This window comes from Anser brachyrhynchus, assembly GCF_964034855.1.
Source record: "Anser brachyrhynchus genome assembly, chromosome: 5".
Lineage (NCBI taxonomy): Eukaryota > Metazoa > Chordata > Aves > Anseriformes > Anatidae > Anser > Anser brachyrhynchus.
In genome coordinates this window covers 2,317,864-2,332,852 of record NC_137699.1, presented here as the reverse complement: position 1 = coordinate 2,332,852, position 14,989 = coordinate 2,317,864, and the positions used below count along the sequence as shown (strand labels likewise).

General features: G+C 36.6%; 1 protein-coding gene across 8 annotated transcripts in view; it reads right to left on the bottom strand.

The window, feature by feature from the left end:
- SBF2 (SET binding factor 2) overlaps window positions 1-14,989 on the bottom strand; it is a 255,910-nt gene that overhangs the window by 147,827 nt on the left and 93,094 nt on the right. For 6 of the 8 annotated variants that reach the window (XM_080593227.1, XM_080593222.1, XM_080593223.1 and 3 more), the window contains one exon: window positions 5,701-5,838. The exons of the other annotated variants lie outside the window; for them this stretch is intronic. In XM_080593227.1, the coding sequence (XP_080449353.1) occupies window positions 5,701-5,838 (138 nt within the window). The remainder of the gene's footprint in view (window positions 1-5,700; window positions 5,839-14,989) is intronic. 8 annotated transcript variants of the gene reach the window in all.

Here is a 14,989-nt window from a genome sequence, read left to right as displayed (position 1 = left end):
CAACTCCATCAACTACAAAAGTAAATGACCATAGATAGAAGATTATGTGAAGATCAGACTGTAAACTTATCAAATACAGTAACCTCAAGCCCCTGTAACAATCAATTCATTCACTCCCTAAATACTGTTGACACTGCAGAGTACGCCTATATGAAAATCAGGAGTTCCCATTGCACCTTCCAGCATTACATAAAATTTACACAGGCAGCATCTATGATACGTATACCACTTAACACACCTCACTTTGAAACCCCAGAAGGTACTTATATGAATTTTCATCTAAGCACATTTAAAGATTTTTGGAATGAAAGTAAAAGTATGCAGCCATAAAAAGCAGTAAAAAGTATGCACCGTAGGCTAACACATATTTCTTGAGTGGGCCCTTAGCCTATGCACATGCCAAAAGATCTGGGAATTCCAAGGTAATGCACATGTAGATGCGACATAAATGCCAGACGTCCATGGGCTACTGCGTAGACTCCACGCAGGAGTAAAGACAAGACAACTAACTTTACCCAAAATAAGCCTTTGCACCCTGCAATAACATGAAATCAAATTGGGAAGAAGGTGCATAAATGCACAAGCACACACACAGGACATAAACAGGACAGGATAAATTACTGCCACAGTTACTAGAAAGATGAAAATATGATTTTCTTCATTCATTCTCACCTTAACTTTAAATTCTGGTCTAGAGAAGACCTTAAACATATAATTTGATATTCACAATACAAGGCTATTTCTTACCATACAGAACATTAGCTGTAATTTCCTCTTCACAGGAAGGGAAGAAGGCACTGCTTTGATCTCTGTATGTTTTCATAACATCCATTTCTCACCAGATTTAGAAAGATGTTGATTATTTTTAAATGGTCTCCCCCCCACCCCACTCCCTACAGAATGTCTTTTGAGACACTGATAATAAGGTCACTTTCAGGATAAGTTTAACATTTGGGATATTCACAAAATTATTAAGCTCCATCTTAACAACACACTAATACAATACCCAAAAGAAGATCAGGTTTCACATTTCAACAAGGATACAACTGAACTGAGTGTTCTCATCCTCTGCTCAAAACCAAACATCAGTGACTCATCAAGTAGCATGTGCTTTAGCACAGTAGGATCACCAACTCTACAGTCCAAGCATAAAAATTAAAACTTAATGAAGCATGATGTCATTTTGTTGGCAAATTTTCCTTTGACTCAGGAAATATTTGTGAATGTTGTTAATCTGCCATTTTCTGCTTTGGAATTTTTACAATTTCTTTTTTCTATATTTGCAAGGGGGCAGAGAGAAGAAGAGAACGTGAATGAGAGGAAATAGGAGACATGAATTACTGCTTACTTGCGTTTGTCTGTGATACATTTACTCTTCCTAACTTTGTGATCACAATGTTTTAACATATATACACTTAAGGCAACACGTAAGACTGATAAAACCTTGTAGTAAGACTGTTAGAAACTAACAATTGAAGTTTCTTGTTGATCGCATTGAACACAATTTCTGAAATGCAAGAAATGTGGTTGCACAGGCTCATTTGCTAACATAAATCATTGTTTAATATGTTGATGGTGGGGTTAGAGTGAGGATATTTTTTTCCAAAGCACAAAGCAATATACAATTTGACCATTAAGTTCCCAATGATGCAAGTCAATGTGTTTTTTTTGTTGTTTTGTTTTGTTTTTTCTTGTTTTTAAAGATTCCAAGTGCTGTTAGCATAAATTCTGACTGTATTTTGTAGGAAGCACCACCGAAGTAGACAGAAGTAACTGCTGAGTCAAATATATTAATCAATTCTTTGTGTGTTAAGTGGTAACATCCAGAAATTGCTGTTAGAAATAACTACACATATGTGTATTTTTTTTTGGACAGCAAATAAAGTTACACACAGAGTAACTGAGTTTTATGGGTGAATTTTGTAGATGTACCTTATGATTCTTCTGAATAACCTCTGGCTCTTAACAACTTTCAGCTTCAGTCACCAGAAGAATAACAAGGAACATATACTACACTTTGGTTTAGAGGATGAGGCTTTCTTCAAATTAATGACAATTTACAGCAAGACAGTGGACAACAAGGATCAAAATACAGTAATGCAAAAAAACCTGAAAGCACTGTGTGGGAAGAAGCAATAGGGGTGTTTTTGACTTATTGTCCTCTTCCTCCTAATTCTTGTAGATACATGCAAGTCAGTACGGCATCCAGCTTTATTTGTCTGAGCATCTCTAAAGCATGCTTAAGAGGATCTCTTAAGGCAGACATGAAGGCGGATTAGATCAACTGGAGACAAAAAAAAAAAAAGCAGGAAGCAAGGAGACACTGGCGCAGTATCTCAGATTTCTTTACGTTTCTATTGGTAGGAACTTGAGGTGAGAGAGAAATCTTGCATATTAAACTGCTTTTAATTAAACTGAGCAAGTCTTTAAACTGTCTTTACCACTGTTGATTGATTATATTAGACTACCTCGTAGTCTAATGATCAGTCAGCCATGTTCCCAATTTTAGATTCCCGTTAGGGTCAAACTTTCAAATGCTTGGTTTTAATTTCAGATGAGGAACTTATCCTTATATACACTTTACAATTGTTATTGGAACAATTAAATGAGACTAGCATCTTATAACAATTCACAGGGGATTAAATGGGAAAGCTGCATCACCTGCATTCATGGCAAGAAGTGAGTTCTATTCCCCTATGTAATGGACTGTCGTATGTTTACCTTCTTCATGAGTACAGATTTGGAGTATTAATCAGACTAGATCTAATGTTGATCTTTTTGATATACTGTCATGACTTGATGAAGGCTGATCAAACAATGGACCAACATCTACACAAATACTAAGTACTGCATTGATTCAAAATGTCAGTATTGCAACAATGCAAAGTACGATTCACAGGTGTCTATCAAATACTTTATATTCTGCCCAGGGTTGGGAAGTTGAAAAGAGCCCATCAGCATATTACTAGAACCTGTGCTTTTATCATCTCTGGAGAAGTTGTAATGACAGACAACTGCCAAGAGATTAACTGAATCCAGGGCTTTCAGAGATACCAAGGACAATACTTTTTCCTGTACGCTCCTGCATAGAGCTTTGACGATTGCTATATTAACCTTGTATCCTAGACTATCATAGGTATACCTAGACGCACCATGTGAGTACAGTCTCCTTACTTTTCAGGTGGCATATGTATACTAACTATCCTGTGACAAACAGCTGAAGCAGTAATGAAAGCAACTGGAGTGAGAAAAGTAGACTTCTCAGACCAAGCCTGACAAATTGTGTCAAAAAGATTATTGTATTTTTATGCAGGAGGCTCAAAAAAGGTTCTCTACTTCTCTAGCATTCAAAAGAAGAGAAATGAGTTTGCTTTCAGTTTGCAGTTTAATTAACCACAGAAACTTCCAAGGGTTGGGGTTTTGGTGTTTTCTGAAGATGATCCTGCCAAGTCAAAGAGCATATCTACACTAGCTGAAATCTGACCAGTCTTAAATACGTGCAAGATTTACCTGGTGCAGGCTAACTAGGAAGGAAAGAACCATTCCTTTTGGAAACTGAATCTTTGTCATAGTGTGTTATATTATTAGGTTAAAACTTGAATGGAATTTAACTGTGAAAAGCACTGTCCAGATTTCATTGTAAATCATGGACATTGTTTCCTGGATTGTTTGTTTAATAAGGTGTGCATGTGAATGGTTAAATCAACATCACTTTCGTAGCCCAATGCTTCATAAGCTTATGTTTCATTACAGATTGTACATGTGCTGAATTCTTGTCTAATGACCATGTAACAGGGCACATTCAATTATTCTCTTTGGGTTTTAGAAAGAAACAGGAAGTTTGGCTATAAACAAAACAGTCATAGAATAAATTTCACCACAGCAAGTTCATCTGAAAAATATGCATTCTTTACAACACAGCCAGGAATGGCATTATGAGAACCAACATCCTGCTGCTCTCAAATTTGATTTTTTTTTTTCACTACTTAGGCAATATAAGAAAATAACCTTTTAGTTAATACTGGATGTTTTGGGATGAGCATTACTTGGAAGATGTGGATCATGAATCAAAAGCAGCTGCTAGAAACCACAGGATAAATAACAAGTTTGCTAAATTTAGTATATGTTATGAAATACATAGAGTGCAAGAAGAGTCAACCATTGTAAATTTTTATCAGCTGGGAAAGAATTACTGTAGAATGTTTCACTCTTTACTTGTTAAGTAAAGGAAAGATGACAGATATCAATAGGAAGATGTCAGCTAATCTACACTAAAATATATCTACTCTTCAGTTACATTTCTGCTTTTAGCTCCTTCCAATAATGTACAAAAATAGCCATTTAAACCGTAGCGTTAACGAAATAGGAACAATTTTTATTTTCTGGCTTCCAATTGTGCCTAGAAAAAGCACAATATTATTGCTACTCCACATCTATTAATTATTCTACACGGCAGAGTAGGATTTCAACACCAGTATCGAACAGAATACATTTGGATCACTAAAAGCATGTTCTTAAAATAATTAATGGTGTTACAGTTCTTCACTAAAATAGACAAAAATTTTACTTAGCCCCTTAGGTAATTTTAACTAATTTTTTAATATTCTTAATGCCAAGGCTTTACTTATTTTTGATTTTTCATGTTGGAAAGAAAATATTTCAAAACATAACAGTCCGCAATTACGGACTGGATTAGGTTTTCCCTAGGTTCTAGCTACTAAAGATTCCAAGTATTAAGTCATAGCATAGATTCTGTGAAGTACTTTACATCAAATGGGAAACAAAATGTCTATTTTTGAAAGATTGAGGTTGCCCAAAATTAATTAAATGCATGTTTAAAACAAACACTGCCAAGTAGCTGACACCCAAAATCTGACCTACCTAAAAGCTGAAGAATTATTCTATCAGTTTTACAGTCTTGCTATTTACACCCACACCAGTCTTGCCAATAAATGCACTTCCAGAAATATGTATGTAACATTACAGCATACGTGTACACATTTATCCTGTGCTAGTCTGATAGAGATGTCCAGCAGAGGGAGCAGAAGTTAATAAACCTTTATCTTAAAGGAAATGAGAATCATTCCTGCTATGTTAAACACAGAAATAAATGAACATTTTGTCGACTGTCCCATTAACAAAATCAAAACAAATAGTGGCAAAAAATCAAAAAGCATATGGTGGAGAAAAGAGAAGCCTTTGGTTGAAAACATGGGGCAATGGGTACAAGTTACACCAGGGAAGATTTTAATTGGACATAAGAGGAGGATTTTTTTACTGTGAGAGCAATCAATCATTGGAATACTGGAAAAACCTCGAGGATGTGGTGGATTCTCTAACTCTTGAGACCTTTAAAGTTTGGCTAGACAAGGTGTTAGACTATCTTGCCTAGGCCCTGCTTTCAGCATTTAAGATGGACCAGATGACTTCTGAGGTCCCTTCCAACCTGGGATTTTCTAAGATTCTCATTCTCAGTTTTATTAAGGTGTTTTGTTTGTTTGTTTGTTTAAGCAGATAAAAACAACAACAACAAAACACAAACAAGCACATCAAGTTTACCTTGGAAGAAAAATACACACATTTATATATGACAGAACAATAAATTCTTAGCAAGAAGAGAAAGATGCTTTCTAAAATTATTAATCTTCTATTTCTAGACACCTTTTTCTGCATTTTTGTAACTTATTGTAAAGATTTTACCTGCAGATTAATCTCTGCTTCATAGAAAGTTAAGCATGAACAGTAGTGTCTCTCTGAGTCTATATCAGTCAAAACCACCACAAAGAACGTTGGCTGTTTTCTCTCTTTTGAAAGCTGCCATCCTCCAGGTTGGCAAAACTAAAGAAACAAAAAAAGAGAGAGAGAGAGTTAAGCAATAATATCTGTTGTACTAAGAAATAAGAGAAATAGTTTTAAACAAGATAACAAAATACTGTCTGAAACAAGAAGTTTAGAAAATTTCATTGAAAGCAAATATATACAGGATTGCAAAATCTGGAGAAAATGGGAAAAACCTAACACGTCTTAGAATTAGTCAGGGAGATGTAATAAACTGTACACACTAAAGACGGTTCCCTTTAAATTCAGTATTCAAGATAATCTTTGCAAGGGTTTAACAGGCAACAACAGGAATAAACTGACAGATAATGCAGGTTTCATTTGGATAACAGGTCAGAAGTTGAAGCTAAAAACCATTGTGTCTTGGAAGGTCTCCACATACATTTTTAATTTCTCCATCTATTTCAGGACTCCTAAAACTAGAAGTTGCAACCTACAGATTCATTAGAAACCAAGAAGCTCAACTAAAATTATCTTTGGAAGTACAAAATTACTGATATACAGTACGAGTTGTGCACATTTTTGCACATGTATATACAATAATAGATAGTCAAGACAATCATAAAATACAAACATAGAATGCTGCTTTTAGATATGATTGATTTTTGCATGCAGTGTCACAACTACAGTGTAATCCTTTCCTGTGCAAGTACTAGCTGTATCCAAACCTTTTCTCTTCCTCCCTGCAACATACCTTCCTCTTTTTAAAACAAAATTGTAGAAGTTCAGGACATGAGATCTGCCTTTCTGCTTCCCACACTCTCTTCTTACAAAAATCAAAGGATTAAGTGGATTTCTTCATCTGTAGTCATTATAAGGAGTTATAAAATCTAAGAATGGCTATACTGGATGAGAAAAGAAGTCCAGTATCCTGTTTCCATTAGGAGCTAATAGCAGAAGCTTAAAAAGAGTACAAGACTGGGTAACTGCCCAGTTACTTCTGTCTCCTTACCATTAAAGTTTCCACTAGCCTTCAGCTGACAAGCCTTCTGAGCCACAGGTGATGTATTTGTCCTTAACATTCACTCCTAGCTGTTAAAAACAGCTTTCCTCATTAGTTTATCTAGTCAAAATTAGATATTCCATTTACACCTACTTAAAATCATTCAATACGTACTCCCACAAATGCTTATTTATAGAGCAATATTTTTCAACTATTTATTAATTATCTCTATAAACTTAATTGTGAACATTTGAAATTTTGTAAGATGTCATATCATAACAGAGATAAGTTTTGCCATCCCTGTGAAAAATATGTTCAAAGTTCATGACTTCGTATGTCTCAGGGACAAAAAAATTCTTGCCTCGAAGATGCTGTAATTCTTCAAATATATCATATTTTCTTAGAAGACGTTACTCTTGCAGCAACAAACAGAAGAAATATGTGCGATACCTATCAAACACATCAAATAAGCTTAAGTCTCTTCCGTATTTATTCCTCCAAGCTGACAAGAGCTGTTGCTGTAAGTCACCCTAACCACTGGCAGGAATTCTGACCTCAGAACAGAGGTACACAAGAAGCTTGAGTAAAAAGAAATACAGCTCAAAAGCAAAAGGAAAAGTGTTTTGTTTCGTTTTTCCCTCTTTCAATGCCTGAAATACATCACTGATTGATAACTTGTTCCAGAAATGGAAGAGTGGAAGGCTCAAGTTCCAGAAATGGAAGAATGAAAGGCTGAAATTGAGAAGTCAGTTTGCTGAAGATTCTTGAAATGCCCTTTATGGAATTTTGTATTCATTGCTTCTTTTACTGAAGACTTGAAGTCACATACACAGAAAAATCACAATACATTGTTATTAACAAAATCATAAACTTAAAATTTACAAGGCATGAAGGCAACAGGCCAGGTCTGGATTGGGAATTACAGAAATAAATAAATACACAAAATTTCTAGAATTGTTAAACAATAAAGATAGCAAAGGAACCAGAGAGAAAGGTTGAGATCTCATGTTTCTATCAATTTCTTCTTTCCCCTGGACTTCCACTAAAAGCTGAAAGATCGTGAAGAGTAAGTTGTATGCAAGCATTTACTACACATTCATCTTTAGAACCCGTACAATAAAACTTGGGCAGTCTTAGGTGAAAAGCAGTTAAAACTCTGCCTCTGATATACAGTTGGTTTTATGATCCTGGGAAAATCTTCAGAACCAAAAGTTTCTCATGTTATGTTCTTCATATCCTAGATACTCAGCTTAACACTTCTGAGTCTGTATACCTAAAAGTGCTAAGCACTCCTCCCTGCAACTGAGAATGACTGCTGTGAGCATCAAAAAGTACTCTGTGAAAAGACATCCTAGTCATTCCAAGCTAAGCATCCAGTATTAGTCCCCGAATTTGATAATACTGACCTAATCTCCCTTTGTTTTTCAACTCACATCAGTTAAAAATAAGAAAATACCACCATTAATCTTGCAGGACTGCTATAAAGATAACATAATATGGTAGATATATACAGACATTATGATGAAAGGATCATCAAAAAGTTTGAAAATTAAATCATTAGAGATCTGTATGTATTGCAAAGGTCAGGAGGTATTTGGTAAATGAAGCCTGGAATCTGTACCTCAGAAAAGACAGAAAAACACACCACCACTGAATAGCCATTTGTTCAATGACTACAAGCCAAAATGCAACAAATACAGTAACATTTTGGTAATAAATAAATAAATGTAACCTTTTCATGGTACACAGTTAAAACTGAATAATACACATGAAGTAGCTAACACAGCCTGGGCTCTGGCACTTCTCAAGCTCTGAACACTTGAGTTTACAACCATAGCATTCCTCCAGACCTGCCAAGCCTACCAGCTCTGACAGGAGCTCCTTGCTTGCCTCCACAGGCTCTGCTGGTGCTCACTGCCCATTAGCTTTCAGGATAATTCCCCATCGCACAGCTTTAAGTGGGAATCTGTCAGATTGCTGAAAGTCTGGAATCCTGAGACCAACGTCCGTTATAGGCACACTGAGTAACATCACCCTAAGGGCACGTAAAACCTGGGATTTGTGAATACACCACGAGGTGCTGGGCACACCAATGACCAATATGTGAGCTTGGGATGTGCAGCTTATGCATAGCTGATTTTTGCACAGTACACACAATCTACTCATTTCAAACTTTTAAGTATCAGTAGGTCTATTTTTAATGTTTTTAAAAATAACGTGTACTTAAATGATACTTCTCTTTGTTGTAATGAAACATTATTGGCAGGTCTACCATACAAAATTTATACCAGCATCTGCCCTGTAAACTTGGAAATGCAAAGTGAAAACCTTTCTAACTATGCCAAGTGACTGCTGAGCTGGGCAGGGAGCTCTCAATAGCCCTCTCTCAACTTCCACGCATGTCCAAGCCCTACTCATGTCAGTGAAAATCCTTCCCAATCTTAAAATGATCCTGTGTATAATGCTTTCTACATTTCACTCATTACTCGCGAACAACAATTAGTGACTGTTAAGGAAAACAGCTGAAGCAGAGTACACCCACTGGCTATACAGAGAATCTGTTTTTAAATAAACTGGAAGGAATTTATAAATACAGAGATAGAGAATAAAGACAACATGCTCCTCCAAGAAATTAAACAATGAATGAGTCTCAGTTTCCTTAAAATAAGGTAATAAATATTAGTGTAATATTTGAAATGCAAACGACACTGAGAAGAACTTTCCGAATTAGTATAAATACAAGCTACTATCCAGTAGGCTTGCCATTAGAGTCTGGCTACTAAGAACAGGAAAATGTTTCCCTACCAACCAGACGCTATACCAAAACAGACAAAAGCACCACTATGAACATAATTCAAAGGTCATGTGCTTCTTCAGTAAACAAGAAAAGAAAGAGGAGTTTAAAAATGAATGCACTCCCATACTGTTTCACTTATTTGCCAGAATTCTTGGAACCAGAACACAGCTTCTATCAAAGACACTAAAAATTAGAAAGAATCAGATTGTCCAACTCACTATTTATAGAATTCAGCCTCTAAGGGTGGTGAGTGCTTCAAATCCACTCCAGATTACAAGTGATTGCCTTCTAAAATCTGGTGCAAATATCCAGAATTTGGGCTGAAGAATATGGAACAGAGTTCTTCCAGTCAACGTGTTGAAATGACATTTCAAACATTGCCTGAAACTGCAGGTGTTCACTGAAGCAAAGCACTTTCTCTTAGTTACTCCCACAAAATGCTTTCAGGTCAAACAAGAATAAGAAATTACACGGGTTTAAAAATCATACATAACATTTTGAAATACTGTAGCTGGGTTTGCCACCTTTAAAAAGTGTATATGTCATCACCACAAGGCTTCCCTCTAAGGTCTAAATGTGATTAGCACTCAGTTAAAAGTGACGTTTATTTCTTCTAATTTCTATAAGCCAAAAACTTCGTCTTTCCTTAGTTGATAAGTTTGTTCTTCTTTCCTACCTAGAGCCATAGCTGTACTACTCCTTACCTTGTCCTTCTCTGTGAAAATAAATCATTGTACTTATCAGCACATACCTTTAATATACTGTATACAGGTTTCTAAAGTCTGTTGAAAAAATGAAGGCAATAGTCACAACCTTTATTCTAGCACTGAAGGAATTAGGATGTAGGAAGGAGTCTTACTGGATGCTATGGAAGTGAAGACTGGATGCTATCACTATACTGAACAGTACGTATCTGGTGTACAAGTGTCATTACAGAAAAATTTTAGTAATTTGTATCCTTATTACAGCTGAAGTGCATTATTTAACCTCCATACCTGCTGAGCAGAAATTACTCATTTGCTGAACTGCCTGTTAGAACTGTGTTATTTACCCCTGGGCTTGTACCCTCAGGATAAGCAGAGTCCCAAAAAAAAACCCAGCCCAATGTTCTAGTTGGGTCTGTTTAGCTACAGCCTAGAATACTGCTCTGTCTGCACTTCACATTGTTTTCTGTATCAACAATCCGGTAAGCTTTCCATCAGAAATCCACTACTTCTGATGGCACTACCAGAACAGAATGCGGAAAAACCTTGTTCAGAAAGGTTACCACATGATACATTCTTTGCAAGTCATCTTTTGAAAGCATTTTTTAATGAGCTTAAAGAGAACAGATGACTATGTCCATGAAATACCATTACAGACCACTGCAGATATATAATTAAACATTTTTAAAATATATTCTCACACTGTATTTTCTCAAAACATCTTTGTGCACTTGTAAATAATATCAAAAGCTATCTGAATGCACATAAAGTAATAAACAATCGAAATCTACTGACAAGACTCGAATTAAGAGATCCCTTTGGGATTTAAAGCATCTGACAGATATTCACCTTCCTTCTCATTTTAATTCCTTCACCAAATGTTTGATTCTCCCTTGGATCACTCTGGGCATAATGCTTCATTCTATTGACTCTGCTTCTGTAGGCTTTCTTTTACTTCTCAAATAACTGTGTTTTGTTTTTAACACAAACCATCATCAACTTTTCTACAAAACTCCCTGAAAATGAGGGACCGTGTTCTGGACATTATGTGAAAGAATTTTGTTCCATCTGGACTTGCATGACCTAGCACCAGCTGCTGAATATTTCACCATTTCACCAATCACTTATGTACGGAATTTTGGCACAGGGAAATTTTCTTTTTCAGATGCATACCTCTACTTAAAGCAAAACAAAACAATTACAATGCTCACTGGCATAATAAAAATGTAATGTTATGAAGCTGTAAATCTGAGGAAATGCTTGAAACTCTGGGGATATCTCTGAACGTAAACAGAACACAACATATACATAAAATTTTGTAACATCGTCCTGCCTTTCAACATCTTGTATCTAACAAACCGCTTATCTCTCTTTAGCCTAGTCTAAAATGAAACTAATGCACTTAAAGTTACTCAGAATTATTTCCAGGTAAAAGCCTGGAACCACCAGTGCTCAGAAGTATTTTCTAAAATGCATTGGGACACTTTTCTATGACAATAAAATTGGTTTGTTGGCGTTGTTTTCCCCCTGTTATTAGAGTGCTGTCTATATACTTGAGGAGATTGCTAGTCACCTGAAGAATAGGAGCCTAGAAAAACAGCTTCAATTTAGAAATGTACATGAGTATTTTATAGTATTTATCAGTCAAGCATGAAACATTAGCCTTGCCTAATGCACTTTCTTCTCTCTCTCTCTCCTCTGCCTTCCCTCCTTCATCCTTTTTCTTTTGACAGCAGCAGCACTGTGATGCAACAGCAACCATAGACTTTTTCAAGTCTTTAATGACTTCCCAAATGATTTTCTAGATAATGCTATATCGTATCTTTCAAAAGATACACAGCATGTATAATTATTGCATTGATCAAATTTTTTTTAAAAAAAAAAGAACAGCAGGATAATTACCATGCATCATTCAGCAGTTACAACTGGCATATAGTAAAGTATTTATATGAGCATAAATTTTGAGTTGACGTTCTAATGCTAAACTATTCTTCCAGAGCAACTGGTCAATGTTATATAAAATATTACCATAATACACCAAGTCCTCATTATCTTATTTTTATAGTTCATACCTGAACAATCAGATATTAAACCACACCATTAATACCACATCCAACCTTGCTACCATGAACACATTTAAAGATGCACTCCTTTGTACTCTAACAGTTAAAAACCAACCAAACAAACAAACAAGCAAAAAAGAAACATCAGCAAACTTGGGTTACGATCTTTGCATTCATGATCTTGTAATTCCTTAGAATAAACCTGCCAGCAAAGGGTTCCAAGACTCAACACTTCAAGAGAAGGTGCATACATGAGTGCATGCGTGTATAACCAGGTGGTAATGCCCTGTATACTAAAAACAACATTGATCTGAGTTGACAGAGGCCTAGCAGTGAGAGGGCCTGTGCCAGTTGCAGCAAAATAGGCTTAGAGATTTGAAGGAGATGCCAACAGCCTCCAGATGACAAAACGCAGAACAGGAAGTCTTGAAATATGCAAACAAATTAAGAATTCAGAATTTGGTCTTAATATAGACAGTAGAAATTAGACTAAAACATATGCTTGTAAAACAAACCATTCCAGGTTTTGGGGTACGTCATACTCAACCTCTGCAGGATTCTTATTCTTATACTTCTTATTCTTGTCGTGTTTGATTCCTCCCATCCACAGACTGAAATTTAATCAGTTTCCTTAAACAGGAGCCAAGTGTTCTGGTCTGTCCTCTACAAATAATGCCAGCAAAATTGCAGTGCAGCCTATCCCAGTAAATTGTTCTAATTTTTCTGAACATTAGAACAGTTCTTCCGATTGTTCTGGTCATCAGAGAGCAAATTCATCTGCCTTCCCCTCTCCTATTCTTTTATTTTCACATACACACACTGCTAAACACGGTGTGCCTCCAAGATCTGGCGTGTGGATGACGCTCACCCCAAGCAGCCTTCTGCTAGCTTAGACCAGAGCAAACACGTCCCTCCAATGCCAACACCAGAAAGTCAGTCTGCCCACTGAATTCTTGCAATTACTACAGAAAAATCCAGCACAAGGAGTATCCAGCTAGAGTGAGGAGGGCATTTTGGAAAGCCCAAGGGAGTTTACATGGTCTGGCAGACAACTAGCCCAGCATAAGCACCTCTAGCCACGTGAGAAGTAGAAGGCCTGAAATGAGAGTGCATCCAGGAGTGCAGCCTTCAGCTCAGCACCTTGCCAAGCACATGCTCACATCGATCTCTGCCACCTCTCACTCTGTTCGGTTTCACCTGCAAACTGAGGGGACAGAGATAAAGGTTCATCACACCAAAAACTTCGTGCAGCCAAGGGAACTTAAATTCAAAAGAACTGAAGGAACTTACAGAAAAGGAGGTATATTTTTCTCCGTTCTTCTGGTCTGTTCATGTTAGAATTTAACAATACTTCTTACATGCCTCATGTTACTGTTACCCACTTAGGGTCACAATCAATTTCCCCTTTTGCATGTGTGAGTTTCCACAAAGAAACAGAAGGGAAAGTACATAAACAGGAAAATGTGGCTAGAAATCTCACAAAGAAACAACTTCTCATGCAAGTGAAAGCCTCGACTAGGACCTGAAATAAATCCTCCAAAAAAGTTTACTGGATTGCAAGATGAATGTATCCCATTAAAACAATGAATTCTGTGCATTGGCTGTTCCTACAGAATTTTACATTTCCATAGTGTTAATGAAGAAAGATCAAACGCACTTCCTGTCAGCACGCTCCCCGAGATCAAATTAAAATACATCACCATCTGCAGCAGCATGAAAAGAGAGCTGAAAAGTCTGGTGCTTTCCATGATGTTCCAGCTTCCTGTGTGGAAACAGGGAATCAGCACAGGACCACACTTGTCCTCTGTTCCCCCGAAGCCAAGTACTGTGTTACTACCAGTGAGTGCTGCTGCCAGACTACGTTACAGGCATGACTTCTTATGCATGTGGCACAAAAAATACCTGTGCGAGAGCTGGTCTAGCAAAAGCTCTAGTGTAAACAAGACTTGGTGCCAGTGCAAATGCTGTCACGTGCACTAATTTATGGCTTGTCAGCAGAACTGCAATTCTGACAAATAAACTGCATTTCCTCTAGGTAGGTTTGCATAATTTAGCAGTTTCTAAACAAGATAATAACAGATTCCAAAATCTGCCAAACTGATACTTCAGAGAGGACTGGCAATGAGAAAGTTTGCACTTCTCAGTTCCTATCTAATCCTGGTACCCGCTTTTTCTCCAGTTCAGCATTCCTCCTTTGTACTCCATCTTTGAAAGACATCTTGGGTTTGAGTTCTGTGCAATCGCCAGAAAACTGCAGCTTGAATGTTCTCCTTTCTCCATCATAAGCAGAGTAAAATAGAACATCAGGAATTCTATTTAAAATTGTATGTCTGTAAAATGGGAGCATCTTATTTCATAAGATGTTACCTGAATTAAAAAAACAGAAAGAGTGCGAGAAACTCTGATAAAATTCAACATTTTCAAACAGACTAGCTCAAGAAACTTGCATCTAAAATGAAAGCGCTGAGAAGCTCTTTACCACTAATATTAGTTAATATTCCACAAGTTTTCCAGAAGGGGAAAATACCAGGGAACTAGAGACCACATACATTACTTCTATGCTTTAAAAGGGTCAAAAGAATGTCCACAGGAATTTATGGACTAGTTCAGTACAATAGCGAGCTCACATAAATCAACAAAAAGG